This window comes from Girardinichthys multiradiatus, chromosome 19 (assembly GCF_021462225.1).
Source record: "Girardinichthys multiradiatus isolate DD_20200921_A chromosome 19, DD_fGirMul_XY1, whole genome shotgun sequence".
NCBI classification, from domain to species: Eukaryota; Metazoa; Chordata; class Actinopteri; order Cyprinodontiformes; family Goodeidae; genus Girardinichthys; species Girardinichthys multiradiatus.
In genome coordinates this window covers 31,958,069-31,975,338 of record NC_061811.1, presented here as the reverse complement: position 1 = coordinate 31,975,338, position 17,270 = coordinate 31,958,069, and the positions used below count along the sequence as shown (strand labels likewise).

Genomic DNA, 17,270 nt, shown 5'->3' with positions numbered 1-17,270 from the left:
GCATAACCTGATCCAAGTATTTTTTTTTTAAAATAAAATCAATTATTTCAACAGTTTTAACACATTAGATATTTTAACTACAATGTACAGGCTTAACAAGAATCAAGAATAAACCCATGCTCACTATAAAATCAGAATCAGCTTTATTGCCAAGTTTGTAAAGACAAACAAGGAATTTGACTCCAGTACACTTTGCTCTCTGTGAGGATTTTTTTTTGGTAATATATTTTAAGTGCTTATTGCTCAGAATGTTATATTTTCTTGTTTGACTATTGAATAACAAGTAAAGCCAAGTAATATTATCTGGTTAATAACTTGAGCTATCTACTTCAGTGGCTGGCCTGCAATCAGCTGCTTGACTGAGCAGCTATATAGGTTGCCAACTGCACTAACTTAAAAAGCACTAACTTAAAAGTAGTGGGATGCAATCCTTTAGTTTCAGCACCAAGTCTCTCTCTTTCTTTCGACTGGAAGTTTTCCAAGCAGCTGAATTTGTCTTTCTTGTAAAGTGAAGGAAAAGTGTAATTGGCCTTCCTTTCAGCCAGCTGGCTGGCAGTATGCAAAACGTGGTGGAGGGGCAGTGCTGTGTAGCTTCATGGAGTCTCACTAAAAGGATTTTTTTTGGCTGTTTCAAAACCTAGGCAGGTTATGCCTAATAGCTGCTAAAATATACTCACTGCCCGATTTTTTTAGGGACACCAGTATAATTGTATGTTAACATAAACAATCACCAAAGGGACGGGTGATATCGAATTAGAATTGTACATCCATATTTTGTTGCATTTATTGTGATGACGATAAAAGTGATGAAAAGGTGACTGCATCTCACAGCAATTAGCTCCACAACACAACCACTGCTCTTAAACACATGCCCAATGTTAAACACCTCCTTTAGGACACCGGTTACTCACAGACATCTGATATCTATCACTGCACAGAGTGACTGCATTTAATCATGTTCTATAACATTTTTTATATTTATTGATGCTCTCTTGGAACAAACAGTGGAGATAATAAAAGTAACAGTCCTGACAAAAACCGTCAATTCACTGGAATTTTCACATGTCACAATAAAACAATTCTCACAACGATGAGAGAGAGTCTGTCCCCAAATCAGCCAATCACATGGCGTACTACTTTTAGGAATCTAGAGAGGGTGATGGTGACTTGCTGAAGTTCAAACAGCATCAGGAAGGAAAACAGAGAGGGTCGGTTGATGGTGCCAGACGGACTGGTTTGAGTGTTTCAGAAACTGCTGATCTGTTCTCTCGGTTAACAGACAATTGCCCGAAAAAGAAAAAACCAGGGAATGGAATTTGTGTGGATAAAAATACCTGGTTTATGTCAGAGGTCAGAGGTGCATGGGCAGACCGATTTGAGATGATAGAAAGGCTGCAGTAGCTCACATAACTACTGGTGCCACCAAGGTATGCAGAATATAATCTGACACAAAATACATTGAACCTTCAACCGGAAAAGCTCTAGCAGCAGGTGCCACTCCTGTCAGAAAAGACAACTGAGCTCACTATTTGCACAGACTCACCAAAATTGGACAATAACAAGATTGGAAAAATGTTGCCTGGTCTAATGAGTCTCGATTTTTACTCAAAACATTCAGATGGTAGGGTGATAGTTTGGTAAAAAACCATGAAAACATGGATCTATCCTGCCTTGAACCAGCTGTTCAGGGTGGTGGTGGGGCTAAACCTTGGGACCTCTTTTCTCTGCACTTACCTGGTGTGGGGACTATTCTTTGGAAACATGGTACAGTCTTCCAGTGCTATGCTGATGACTGTCAGATTTACATACCACTAACTCCTGACAACCCAACTTGTACACAGCCCCTTATACATTGTCATGATTTTCATGTCAAAGTGTGGATGGCTCGAAATCTGAATTTTAGTGAAAAGAAAATAGAGGTTATCATATTCAACTCCAACAGCGACAGAATTCCCTGAATCGGTGTCAACGTGGACTCAACTATTAAATTTCACAAACAAAAAAAAACTTTTTCCACTTAAGGCAGATTGCTTAACTGAAGCCAATGTTGTTGATGACCTTAAGAGAATTATTCATGCATTCATTACTAGCTGTCTTGACTACTGTATGGCTTAACACTGGACTTAGCCACAGCTCACTATCACATCTACAACTAGTGTAAAATCCAGCTGCCCGTTCCCCAGCTGGAACACGAAAATATGAGAATATGACTCCTATTCTATTCTCTCTCCACTGGCTCCCACTACATCAAAGAATAGATTTTAAAATATTGATGATGATTTTTAAATGATTAAATGACCTAGATCCTGAATTGTTGTTTGAACTGTTTCAGCCTCACATTTCCTCACAGTTGCGAAGATCTCAAGGCAAAACAGAGTCCATCCTAGTACTAGAAGGACGTACCAAATCCAGTGACTGGTTTCGGCCATGGATTTGTTTTTGTTCTTTACACAGTGGTTGGAGGTCAGGACATGACCCAGATCAGTACTGTAGAGGCTAGTTTAATACAGTTGTATCACACAGTTATGAAATACATTGACACAGAGCGATTATCAAAGAGCCAGCCCTCCTAGGAACTGATGCTAAGCAGAAGATGCGGGACATCGTGGAAATTCCTTGATAATTTGGCACACCATCATTCCTCACTCACCATCTCCTGGTGCAAACTGGCTGATGGGAGTAGTTGGCCTTCACTCTCGACTGCTGGTCATTTTAGCTGTCTCCATGGGAACTGTGCAGCCTCATTGGCTTGTATACTGTCATACTATGACAGCTTACCCAGAATGTTTAGGCTCATACTATAACTTGCCTAACAAGCCCTCAGGGAGGCCTCTTTTTGGCATGTGAGATCTTAAGCTACACAGTTAAATCCATAACATTTAATTTCTTGGATTCTAGAGCTCTGTTTGGTTCAGAAAGGATCACGCCATACCTTTGAAAGCTTTCTGGGAGGATTAATATGCAGAATCTCCCACTTCTTTTCTTTTTTCCGATGTTGAGCAGCTATGGTACGTTTTTTATTCGTAATAAAGAAATTATTGCAAAAGAAACCTAATTAATAAAAACATACCCATACTGCATCTTTTAGTAGCTTGCAAACATATTCATATCACTTGAACTTTTTAACATTACAACAAGCTTCAATGTATTGTATTGGGATTTTACCTAACAGACCAACACTGAGTAGCGGATAATTGTCACAGAGAAGGAAAATGATACATGCTGTTCAACATTTTTTACAAACAAACTAGCCAAAGATTCTCAATTTGATTTAGGTATGAACTTTGACTGGGCTATTCAAAGAATCCAAACAGAATAATGCAGCTACCACCATATATCACAGAGGAGATGGTGAGCTCAAGGCAATGGGGGCATAGCTTTTTGTTTGTTAGGAAAAAGGTTTGAGGTGTGGTCTCATCTTACCAGAGCACCGTCTTCCACATGTAACAGTTGTGGATTGTTGCAGCTCCTCCAGAGCTATCACATATCTCTTGGTTGCTTCTTTGATTACTGCTGTCCTTGTCTAGCCTGTCAGTTTAGTTGGAAGGTCAATGCTTGGTAGGTTTGCAGACTTACTTTCCATACTTTAAGTAGTACTTTTATTTTTTATTTTATTTTTTTCACTTCACAATTACACACTACTTTGTGTCTGTCCATCGAGTGAAATCCTAATAATGGGAGGAAGCAGACTTTTCAGTAGACGTCACATTTCTTTGTAGGCCTTTAAGCTTGTTTGAGACTAGAGTGAACTGAGGTAATCTGTCCATCACTTTCATCCTCTGTATGGGGTGGACTTAGGCAGGAGATCCTGTGGCTGTGTGAAACTCTTATGTGCGTTACAGGTTTCCAGGGATAACTCTGCTAAGGGGATTAGTGTGCACGTCTGTTCCATGTGAGACATGCAGCCAAGCTGCAGCGAGGATTAGATTTTAGCGATCACTGCAGACAAGCATCAAGCTCAGACACCTCAGAACACAGCGGGTAAAGCCTTTGTGAAAATAATTAAAACGCCTCTTCAGGTGTATAAAACATTTCAACAAGATGTCTAAAGAAAAGCTGGAGAGCCTGGTGAAGCGCATGGAGGAGACACTCTCGGAGATGGAGCAGCTGAAGCTGCACTGTGGGAAGCAGAATGAGGAGCTGAGCCAACTGGTGGTGGAGCTCCGGCGAGAGAACCAGCAGCTGGCTGAGAAGTACAACCAGCTCACCGTGGAGATGAAGGAGGCCAAGGAGATCATAGAACAGCTACAGGACACAAAGTACGCCTTCAATGCGAAGGAGCGGCAGGCACAGAAGCTCAGCCGGCAGCTTTGAGGGCCGTCGTTCTCCAGTGGAAGCATGACTGGCAGGGAATGTGATCTTGGAATGATGAATCCAGAATCCAGAAGGAAAGCAACTTGAGGAGGAGGAGAGAAAAAAAAACCATGTTGCACAAGATTTTAAAAGACTGGGTGGCAGAGGAAGCCAAACTGAGTGCAGCTGTTTTCCTTAACGTATACAAGGTCTTCTTTTCTGAGTTAGTGCATGGATGGATGTAAAGCTTAGTAATTTAAATCATCTTGTGGCTTAGAGCTCTTTTTAAAGCTATGGCTAGACTTAATGACCTGAAATCAAAGCAGAAGGTCTGGTTGTGGAAAACATAAACTCTGATTAAAAAGGCTTAAAAAAAACAAAACATCAAGGACAAAAATCGAAAGCATTGTACTCATTAGGCTTTGGTAGTTAAAAACGCTATTCCTGGAACATAGGATGAAAAGCCTTGTAAAGTTTTTAGTAAATGCCAACTTGGGATTTTTTAAGTGGGTGGTCATCTATTTTTGGTCTTCTGTAGATCTGAGCCCTAAAAATACCTGATTATTCCTCCTTACCCTCAGAACATTGAGGTTTGAGACCTCAGGTCAACCACCATTTTTATGAATGGTAGCCATGTCCAGAAATGTGAAATGTTTGTGTAAAATAATAAAATTATGCTGTTGCATACTAAAAATGAATTGTCAAAAATGTTCAATAAAGTTGAGAAAGTCATTTCCAATTCTGACTTTAGACATAGAGCTTTTTGTTGTTCTGGTCTTTATTTAACAATGCATGGTTTCCAGTCCTATACGGGAAAACGTCTGTTTGCAGTCAGAAACACGGATAACAAAAAAGATCTGCAGCATCAAGATTACATTTTAAATAAAAGCCAGTGCAGCCAATGTCGTTAAGACAGTAGCTAATGAGCAAATATCTGTGTGTAATTTGTTTTCACTATAAATCTAGCTGTTCTGTGAACAAAAACAGCTTCATGAAGACCAAAGAATACAGCAGACAGGTCAGGGAGAAAGTTGAATGCGGGTTAGGTTCTAAAACAATATGCCAAGCTTTGAAGATCTCACAGAGCCTTGTTCAATCCATCATCTAAACATAGAAAGAGGATGAACCAACCGCAAACCTATCAAGACATGCCAACTCACGTAAACTAACAGCCCAAGTAAAGAGGGGATTAAACAGAGAAGCAGCCAATAGGGCCATGGGTACTCTGGAAGAGCCGTAGCGATCCAGAGCTCAGGTGAAAGTATCTGTTGACTGGAAAGCTATTCATCTACTGTCTAAAGGAAGCCAGAGCATTCTTATTTGTAGTTTGCCAAAAAAAAAAATCCTGACAAAATTCTCATTTTTGCCTACATGCTAAATGCTACAAGCAGTCAGTCAGTCAGTCAATCAGTCAGTCAGTCAGTCGGTCATTTTCTACCACTTATTCCATAGTGGGTCACGGGGGAGCTGGTGCTTATCTCCAGCAGTCTATGGGCGAGAGGCAGGGTACACCCTGGACAGGTCGTCAGTCCATCGCAGGGCAACACACAAACAACCATACACACACTCATTCACACACCTAAGGGCAATTTAGAGTGACCAATTAACCTAACAGGCATGTCATGACTGGGGAGGAAGCCGGAGTACCCGGTGAGAACCCATGTATGCTACAAGCAGGTGTGGCAAAAAATGGTGGTGCGTGCGTCATGCTGTGGGTGGATGGATGGAGCTAAATACAGAGACATCCTGGAAGAAAATACCTGAGACTGGGTTGGATGTTCACCTTCCAGCAGGAAAGGTATCCTACAAATACAGCAAAATCTACTTAGATCAAAACATATTCATGTGTGAAAATGGCCCAGTCAATGTCCCTGAAGACTTGAAAATTGCCGTTTACATATTCTCAAAGTCTACCCAATTTGACTGAGCTTGTTCTATTTGATTTTTAGAATTAGCAAAAGAATCTGTGTTTAGATGTCCAATGCTAGTAGATACATACCCCAAAAGACAGTGAAAGATGGTTGTACAAAGTATTCACTCAAGTGGGCTAAACACAAAAGCATAACACACTTTTCAAATTTGTCCTATTGATGATCTGTCTCAGACTTTTTTGAACTTCACTTCTTTCCCCCTGATACTTCTTTTCAATAATCATTATATAATCCCCAAAAATGAATGTCAAAACCCACAAAATCTAAAAGGTGGTGAATTATCAAACTCCCATCCAATCAAAGAGGATCATATTAAAACCCAAAAGATAAAATAATGTGATGACTAGAACCCATTACTTTAAAAGACATTACGCATTTTTTGACCTTATATGTTTTTTTTCTTTATATAACACTGACAACAGACAGCAATCAGTTCATTAAATTTTCTATTGAATAAAAAAAGCATGAGAACTAAAATATTCCTTCATTTGCTTGTTTGAGTGTTTAGAACCGTCATGGTTACCTGTAAAAAACTGGAAAAGGCTCAGACCTTGTCGCACCAAAACTTGCAAAGCAATTTCAAACTGTGAGAAGCACAACTAAATTAAAAATTAAAGGCTCTTATGTGTGTAGTTTTTAATTCTACAGTTTTTATTTAGTTTACTGGTGTCTCCAGAAAGACTCAGTAAGGTCATGTTGGCTCACCATTGCTTTACTGATTTTTCTATAAAAGTATTCCAGGCAAGATCATAAACTGTAAAAAAAATTGTCTAAAGACAAATACACTTCACACCCATTATGTATTTTTTATATACACCAGGAACATAATTTTAGATGATTGAGGTGTGAAAAGAAGCTGCTCTGCTAAAATGAGAGAAGACACTCTTCTGTGGAAACATTCTGGCAGATATATAAACACAGCTTGGTTTATGTGGTTTCCTCTTTAAAACCCCAAAATAATCCCTTTTTACTTGTTTACATGTAGTCTTGACATGTTTTTTAAGGTGGCCATCAAAATATCTATAATAAGAACATTTGGGTTGTGTGTTCCCTTGGATCAGTCTTTTTGAGTATTTTTGGAAAATCCAGAAGGATGACATGTCTTTAAATGTATTTAATAATCAGGGAGCTCCACAGTCCTAATAAATCCTCAGATAGGCTCGGCTGACTGATTCAGATGTTCCAGCTTGCTTTGATTACCTTTTGTTTCCTTTTGAACCACCAACAAAAACACTAAACTAATTTACTGGCAACCTATAAATTAGTCAAACTTGTGCTGTATTTCCTTTGTTACAACATACAGCCTTACCAAAACATTTTTTGCCCCTATACAAATTTCTTCTGTTTTTTTTTTTTTTTTTTGTCTAACTTAAATAGAACCTGTCTGACAACATGAAGTTGGCTAAAATATGTCCCAATCAAGGATGTTCAAGATCAGATAACATACAAATTTCTTGAAATCTATCAGTCTGGAAAGGCTTACTTAGTCACTTCCAGGCTTTGGGACTCGAGCGAGTCACAATGAGAGCCAGTATATATAAACTGAGAGAATTCAATTTAATTCAATTCAAATTCAAATTCAAAGATACTTTATTGATCCCCGAGAGGAAATTAGAATTCCAGTACCACCCATCCAAACATACATCATGACACAAGACAAGGGGGGTATGGGTCACCGAGGCTTTGCTGCCCACTCACAGGCGCTGCTCTTGCTAGATGAGAAAAGAGGCCACATTAGGTAAGTAGAGGGAAAAAAATCATATTTCACACTTTATCCTTAGCAGGATACAGTTTGAGATTGTAAAAAAACTCAGCACAAAGAAGCAACAAGTTTACAAAACAACATCATGCCGGGAACGGTGAAGGTGGTGTGTGAGGGGGTGCATATGTTTATCTTGAGCATGTGTGTGTGTGCAAGTAAGTGTGTGCAAGTAAGTCCATGAAGCACTGTCACAGATGCCCTTGTCCTTGATGGAACATGTAATGGTGGAGAATCTTGACAGAAGTGCCTGGCCTACAAAAATGATTCCAAAAGCACATCGCTGAAAACTCATCCAGGAGGTCAAAAAAGAGCCCAAAAAACATCTAAATACTCTAGGCCTTGTTTGTGTCAGTTAAGTCAGTGTTCATCATTCAACAACAAGAAAGAGATGTGACAAAAAAGGGCATCCACATGAAAATTCCATGGGAAAAAACAAAAAACAACACAAATGCCCAACTTACATTTGCTAAATAGAAATCTTGATGATTCCTACAATTATTTGGGGAAATATTTTCTGGGCTCACCAGACAAAAGTGGAACCTTTCGGAAGGTCAGTAACCTATTGCATCTGGTCTAAACAAAGACAACATTTTAGAAAAACCACATCATAACCTTAGTTAACATGGCGGTGGCAGTGTGAAGGTCTTAGGCTGTTTTGCTTTTTCAGGATGTGGATGACTTGCTGATGGATTCATGATTGTGCTCTCTGGGTGACAATTCATAAGAAGATTGTCCAGTAGTTAATTCCAAACCATAAGCACAAGTACACTCGGGTTATGCAGTAGGACAGTTATCTGAAGCACACAAGTGAGTCCACATCTGAATAGCTCAAACAAAAAATTAAATAAAGTTTTAGGAGTGGCATTACTCAAGGTCTGCGCCTAAATGTATTCAGATACCATGGCATGACCTTGAGCAGACTAAATTTTATAAAAAACCGTCCAATGTTGAATTCGTTGTGATCCTTAGGTGTTCATTATGTTCTATATTCTTGCCTTATTAGTTATTCCCTTGTGCATAGTTTCTTAGTTTATTCCTGGGTATTCCAAATTATTTCCCGTAGTTTGTTATTTGTCTTTTACTCTTAAGGGTGACTTTGTATCTCTGTTCACCTCATTTGTGTCTCCCTCCCTCACCTCCCCTCCTTACCTTCTGCCTCAGCTGCTCTACATCATCCTCTAATTGCACACACGCATCTAACATCATTCTCCACACCTCCCTCAGGATTTAAGCTCTCTACTTATCATTGTTCTACACACGATCCACACATTACACATGCAGAGCTTGTTGTGAAATGTTTAAAGTTTTCATGGCACTGTATGGGTAATATGCTGTCGTGTCTAATAAGACTTTTAATGACAAATCATTTTGATAATGAATGAATCCAAATAAGAAAAGGTATACTCAATATAGCTGCTGAACATTAAATATTTCTTGGCATTAATGGCTTTATTGCAGATTCTTTGGTTAAAGTGTAAATTTTAACAGACGTTAAATATTTAGCAGGTAAAGTGCTAATTTTATTTTAAGTGAACAAACTCGTTCTTTAGTGTTAACTAAAGTCATTAAGACACAGTGACACTATTTTTTTTATTTCATCCAGCGGGAAGAGTTTTACTGGTTCAAAATGGCGGTCTGTAAGGAATGAAGGCTACTTCTCTCCTCTTAAACCCATTTTTGACCAACTTTTGTCCCAAAAACTTAAACCCAGCCTTTGGGTAGAAAAAAAGTTTTCAGAATGAATATTAAAACATGACACCAAAGTAAAAACTGTTCCACGTAGCGAAGGTAACATTTGGGACTCATTTGTGGCTAAAACTGTAACTCAGCCTTTACATTACACCCATATAGCATCGCATGATTGCCCTGCTATTACATAACTCCTATTCATTGTGCAAACATTTTCCAAAACCTTCCTCTATGTCTATGAAGAGCCTAATACAAAACGAAAGCTGGCTCTAACTGTTATTTGTGTAGTCTAAAATTACACAGTGGGCGTGAAACATCCCCACGTCTTTCAGGAGGGACTGTAATTGGGCTGAAAGAGCTGCTGGTTAAAAGGCGCCCCGCAGGAGCTTCAACCAACACTTTCTCCTCTGCCTGTCGGTTTCCTGTTGGGCCATAGTGAGAGACAAAGGTTTCCAGCAGACAGCTCCTTCTCATATATCCAGGACACCTCGACTCTTTTCGGACGCATCGAGCCAATTATCCGCTGTCAGCTGGGCTGCGTCTACCCAGGCGTGAAGAAATCGCATTTAAAAGCCACCGAGCAGGGTGAGTGATTATTTTTTTAAAAGCCATAATCTTTTCAGATTAGATTTGGATACATCTTTGGGTGTGAGACATCTCAATTGCGTTTGTTTTCTGGGAAATCCATGGAGTTACAGTGTAGTAAAATTGATCCTTGGTGACAGTTAAGGGAGACAAGTCTTAATATAATATTAAAAAAAAATCTATTAATGAAGATTCCTCATTATATCCTGGCCAGATTCAGATTTCACAGCTGGTACACAGGGCACAAGACACTGCTTGCCCTGACTGAGGAGCAGGATAATAGTTAATTTATTCTGATGAAAGCAGGTAACCTGCAGGCTTTATAGCTACACTGATGACACATGGATCTTACAAGAAATCTGAATGACTCATCAGTCTAGTCCAGTGCTTCTAAATTCGTTTTAAGAGACCTGGTTCAGGCATCCTGTAAATTTAACAAACAAATTGTTCTCTATGACCTTTTTAGCTGTCACATGGATGTGGATCGTGAAGTTTAGGAGCTTTCGTTATGCTGGTGTTTAATTTTTTATTAAAGGTCTTCTATACAGCAAAACGCCATGCATTCAGTGATTTTAAACAGACCCTGATTCTCTTCTCTTCTCTTCTCTTCTCTTCTCTTCTCTTCTCTTCTCTTCTCTTCTCTTCTCTTCTCTTCTCTTCTCTTCTCTTCTCTTCTGGAAAATCAATAGATTAATAAGTAGATATTTTATTACATGTCAATTATTTAGACTTTCTGCAATTTGATGTACGTCCAAAAGTACAACTACCTGTCCAGAAACATTGTGGCAATAAATTACTCAATATTGGCCTTTTTAAATGTATATTAGACAAAGTGACTCTCTGGAATAATCTGGGCTTGGATTAGCCATCCTTTTTACTTCTTGCATGTTCTCAAGGGTAACTGTCCTCTCTGCTGGGACATTTGGTGGTCACGGCTTGCAGGCCGGATAGGGTTCGGCAGTCCTAGCTGACCCTCATTCTTTATCTCAGGAGAGGCAGGAAACTCTGTTTAGCCAGGGATAAACAAACAGTCCTTCCTACTGCAACAAAGGAAATGTGCTTAATTCAGTTAATCATTTAAGTAATAGAGTTAGAAAGAATAGATAAGAGTGGAGATAAGGTTTAATTACCCATTTCCACATGGCACAAGCTTCAGTGTTATTAAAAATATCTACGTCTATGTCAAAATCACATCATTCCAATTTACAAAATTATTGTGCTTGAATAACTGGTTGAATTACATTATTTATTGTCATTTGCAAGCAAAATAGCATCATGTTTAATTGTCTGGTAATGTAACGTCCCACCCTCCCTTCTCACAACCTGCTTTCTCTACGGAGTGTTCACCGTTTGCTGTACTTTTGACGTTGTCGCTGGTGGGAGTGGTTGTACTTTGAAAAGAGGGCCGAAAAGCAGACAGAGTTTTTTTTTTTTTTTTCACTGTTGGTCAAAAACATCTTGTAAAAATGAGGTAAATATATATGCATTGTTAAGTCAGCTGATGGTTTTTTGACTACGCTGCTTGACCATGCCTGTACACGCAGACACACTGTGAATGCCGGTGCATGTGTTAAGGCTAGGTCTGAGGTACAGTGGTATCCAGCCAGGAACAGGTGGAAACAGAGCAGCATATCCTAGGCTGAGATTAGCAGTAAAACCTGAATATTGGCTCAGAATGGGCTCTTTGTAAGCTACAGGTTATCGCTTATTCACCCAGCAAGACATGAGGTGGAGGTTCACTAATGATCACCATCAGGGTCATGATGAGGAACAGAGAATAGAGTTAAGTGGGGGGTGCGGCACCAGTGGTATAGGGGTTAAGCGCGTGACCATGTGCAGTGGCTGTAGTCCTTGATGCGCCTGTCCCAGGTTCGAGCCCCAGATCCGGCAACCTTTGCAGAATGTCTCCCCCTCTCTTTGCCCCTCTTTCCTGTCTACCTAGTATTGAAAAATAAAGGCCTCTAGTGCTGCTGCTGCAAAAAAGAAAGTTAAATGGTAGAAACCTTCTCTGTGAGCTTCTAGCTGAATTTGCATCATCAGGTGTAAAATATGCAACCCTGTACTTCAGTCAAAATCAAAGCATTTAATCCTAATGCAGCTAAACACATCATAGATCAACATTGCATCTCATGTGGCTGCAGCCAATTCTACATGTAGATTGAAAAAAGTGTTGCTAAACTCATTAAACAAGGATACAGTTTTACCCAAGTTATACATACATACCACTTTATGTATACCTTTATTAATAAGTGTAATATTAATGCTGATAACAAGGCAAATGAGGAAATGAGAGTCCAAGAAAGAAACATTAATACAATGTTTTGAAAGCTCTCATCATAATAAATAAGCAAAAATAATGAAAAAGCAAAATAAATAAATGTGTTTTTAGGATCTTTTTGACTAACTGTATACCAGTTTCCTTTTTTGAAATGTAATAAATTAAGAAATGGATCCTCAGGAGAGGAACGATCTGATGAGAGTGTATAATTTACAAAGAAGCACATTTATTTGACCCACAGTAAACATAGTTTGTCTGACAACTTCTGTCACCTAGAAATTCAGATTAAGTTTTGTTTCTAAATATCACAAAATGTATCATTATCTGCTTCAGAAAAAGGTTTTTTCATCAGTTGTAAGCTGTTTCTCTTCATCCTTCACTTCAACTACTAGCAAAACAATTAAAGCTAAGTCAAATGATTGTAAACTGCATTCAATGCACTAAATTGCATTCAATGAAAACCCAGCCGAGGCAGAGACCTGGCGCAACACGCCTTATTTGTCATTTTTGTTATTGTATGGCAAGACAAGGCAAGTTTATTTATATAGCACATTTCAGCAAGACGACAATTAAAATGCTTTACAACTTTGCAGTGACAAACAAAAGAACATAAAAAAGTACATTGCAGTGGCATGATAAAGGAAAGCAAAGAAAAGTAAAGAAAATTTGTACTACAGACTAAAATTAATTAATTTTAATAGAACATTTAGGACGACATTTCAAAACTTTGCTGCTGTCTCTTGACAGAACTGTGACAGAACTTTACTTCTATCCCCTTACGAGTCTGGGTAATGGGGGGAATATTCATTTAAAACCTGCAGACTTCTTCACAGGAGTTTAGAGCTTTCTGGCACTCTAATCGTCTTCCTCTGAGAAGAGGCATCTGGGAACCACTGTGCACCGCACACTGCGGGGTTCACAGGTCTCAGTTCTAAGGTAGAAAATCCCAAATCACCCTTGTCCCCAGTAGCAACCTGTATTATAATTTTAAACTTTTAAAACTAAAGCTAGACAAAAGCTAAAATGACTGCAGATAATAAAATTGTAACTAAAAATAAAACACGCAGTCTAATAAATGAATACTGCAATGAAACACTTTCATCACCTTTTTCTAAAGTTATATATTCCACATGTCTTGACTGCTAGCTTGACTGCTACAAATCATTCATTTTACCATCAAATGTCTTTAGCTTTGAAATCATCTTATTTAGTCCTCAGCAGATTGTTCTTAAACCTCTCCCAACTGCAGAAAAAGAAGTAAAATTTAAGATAACTTTGCAAAATCAAAATTGGATGATATTTGGCATAGTAACCATACAGTTTATTACATTTAGATGGTTGGTTGCAGAAAGAGCAACAACTCCATCCAGCTGAACAACCTCTTGTTCAGTTTGATGTTCAAAGCTCCAATAGCACTGCTGCACAAACTGATTTATACACTTGGAAAGGTTATGGGTAATGCTGCAGGGCAACACAACTGCTGTGCACAGACTGTCAGCCAAAACCGTTTTAGTCAAGGACTTCATTTAGTCTCTTTCTGCCCTTGGTTTCTTCTTCTACATACTGGCCAGAGACTCGTATATTACATCAATGTCTGGGACACTTTAGTTGTTCTGGCTAACAGTCCGGAGTAAGTAACTTTGTGTCTTTCCCTTTTTGACAGGGTTCAGCGAAGATGCTTCTTTCTCTGATGATCCTGCAGCTGCTTCTGGCTCCTGCATTCATGGTAAAGTGGTTCTACTGTAAAAAAAAAGACAGTAAGACCTAAGACGGATGGATCTTATTTCATGTGATAAACGCAAAGTAGTGCATAACTGCCAAATGGCAGGTATAGAAAACATGGTTTCAAAAGGTTTTGACAAATAAAAAGTGTGTCATTAATATGTGGTTCCATTTACTCTGTCACTCCTAAATACAATCCAGAGCCCTCAAGCTCCTCCTGAATTCACATAACTAGAATGCCTTTAGAGGATTGCTAGAGAACATTAGTGAAAAAACAGCATCACAAAGACCAAGGAACACAGGGGACAGGTCAGGGAGAAAGTTGAGAAGAGGAGGCCCATGGTAACTCTGGAGGAGCTTTAGAAATCCACACCTCAGGTGGGTGAATCTGCTGACAGGAATACTATAAATTGGCACTCCACAAATCTGAATGTTATAGGAGGGTAAGAAGGGAGCCATCATGAAAGAAAGCCATCTTGAGGACATATCAAGTATTAGGAAGAAAGCACTCAATTTATTGGGCTACATTCAGATTGCTGACAGAAAACTGCACATAATCCTGAGCACATAATCTCAACGGACAATAAAAATCTCAGTTGACACATGGTGGGCTGAACATAGATGCACACCACACTTTTCAGCTTTATATATGTGAAGAACTATTTAAACCATGTATTATTTTCCTTCCACTTCACAGTTATGCAGTGCTTTGTGTTTTCACACCTAAAATCTCAGTAAAATATAATGGATGTTTTTGCAGGGGACTGTGATGTTTAAAGATAATTATATTATTATTAGACGTCTTAAAAAAATACATTTTCTGGTTAATCTAGCAGTCTATAAAGTCTCTGAAGTTTCTTTTTCTTCATGTGATGGTTAGTATCCCAGAGAAGTGCTTTTTGTATTAGAATCAGCAAAAGACTTAGGAAGTTGATACATAGAGATCTGAAAAAAGGTGCATAAGTGCATGCATTACCAAATAATTTTCTCTGTAATGTATTTGATTTGTTCTGTAATAAAAAATAGTTTATGTTTAGAACTTTAGGGCAAATTTGGTTTGTCTGCAAATAAAACAGTAGCTATAAAATGCATGATGTAATGATGCTCGCAACAAAAACTTGCAACAAAACCAGCTTTTCCATGCATCCAGGTGCCCAGTGTGGATTTCTGGGACTCATGGGGTCCTTATGGTGAGTGCAGTCGGAGCTGTGGCAGTGGGGTGACTATGAGAATTAGAAGCTGTATCACTCAGAGGTACGTCCTGTATTTCTCCATTTTTTACGTATTCACATGCATGTACTACAGGATACCTGTTTATAAAGTCCCACATTGCATACATAAACAGTCTCTCTCTGTAGACTAGAATACGGCGTATTGAGATGATTACCTGATTACTTTCACATAGTTTTTTTCCTCTGTGTGCTAGAGTGTTATTTAGAAGAATAGTCTGTGTTATGATGGGAAAAGGGTGATATGAACTCAGCAAAGATGCCTTTCTGAGTTGGGTGTTGGCTCCTGAAAAGGATCAGTTTGGCGTCAACAATTCAATCTGCACTTTTGACTTGCACAAGTTTTCTCATGAATGGGTTATTTAAGCCTATTAAGGTATAATTTTGATAATTTTAGGTCTACTTTCATATTGTTTGTCAAGCTGCTTTCTCTCTGTCTGAGTCCAACTGATGGGTCAGATATCTTTGTGAACGTTGTTTTTGTAGCAGTTATTGCTGGAATCCAACTGACACATCTCCTCATGTAATCCCTAAAGGCATTTGTATTCACATGATTTGGATAGTGTTTTAATATGTATGGGTTCCTCTCCTTAGCGGTTCAGTAGATATTTAGTTGCTTACACACCCATCACACTATTCTGTATCAGATTTAGGTTTAAAAGTGTATGAAGACACTATGTCAAAGGAACATAACTGTGGCATACACAATATGACCACATGTGAAGTTGGCTGCTCCAGATCTTTTGGACATGTTGAAAAATTCTAGGACCATGCATATTGCCCATGTGCACTATTGCTACAGGATCCATGCAGCTGTGACTCAGATATCACAGCAATCACCTATTAGTAACATTACCTCTCACGCTATGCTATGTTGCCTGCATTGATGAAGATTCACTCACCTCTGCATGCCAGATGCTTGAAACTGACTGCTTGCCCTACGTACTGATTATTTAGTCTAATAATTGTAGTACTCATAGATCTTGATCTTTAAAAAACAACTAAACAAAAAAAAAAAATTATTCTTGGCATAATAGAATAACAATAAATACAGTGCCTTGCAAAAGTACTTTTACCTCTTTGAACCTCATCATGTTTTGTCATGTCCCAATCACAAACTTCAATGTATTTGATTGAGATTTGATGTGATACACCAACAGAAAGTAGCGCATACAGTACAGACCAAAAGTTTGGACACACCTTCTCATTCAAAGCGTTGTATTTATTTTCATGACTATGAATATTGTAGCTTCACACTGAAGGCATCAAAACTATGAATTAACACATGTGGAACTATATACTGAACAAAAAAGTGTGAAACAACTGAAAATATGTCTTATATTCTAGGTTCTTCAAAGTAGCCACCTTTTGCTTTGATTACTGCTCCGCACACTCTTGGCATTCTGTTGATGAGCTTCAAGAGGTAGTCACCTGAAATGGTTTTCACTTCACAGGTGTGCCTTGTCAGGTTTAATAAGTGGGATTTCAAGCCTTATAAATGGGGTTGGGACCATCAGTTGTGTTGTGCAGGAGGTGGATACAGTACACAGCTGATAGTTCTACTGAATAGACTGTTAGAATTTGTATTATGGCAAGAAAAAAGAAGCTAAGTAAAGAAAAACGAGTGGCAAATCATTTCTTTCATTACTTTAAGAAATGAAGGTCAGTCAGTCTGAACAATTGGGAAAACTTTGAAAGTGTCCCCAAGTGCAGTCGCAAAAACCATCAAGCGCTACAAAGAAACTGGCTCACATGAGGACCGCCCCAGGAAAGGAAGACCA

General features: G+C 38.7%; 1 protein-coding gene across 2 annotated transcripts in view; it reads left to right on the top strand.

The window, feature by feature from the left end:
- The first annotated feature begins 10,043 nt into the window (after nt 1-10,043).
- The window catches only part of paplna (papilin a, proteoglycan-like sulfated glycoprotein), a 30,986-nt gene continuing 23,759 nt past the window's right edge, over nt 10,044-17,270 (top strand). For both annotated transcript variants that reach the window (XM_047345066.1, XM_047345065.1), the window contains exons 1-3: nt 10,044-10,260; nt 14,202-14,264; nt 15,411-15,514. In XM_047345066.1, coding sequence (XP_047201022.1) covers nt 14,214-14,264; nt 15,411-15,514 — 155 coding nt within the window. In that variant the 5' untranslated portion in view covers nt 10,044-10,260; nt 14,202-14,213. The remainder of the gene's footprint in view (nt 10,261-14,201; nt 14,265-15,410; nt 15,515-17,270) is intronic.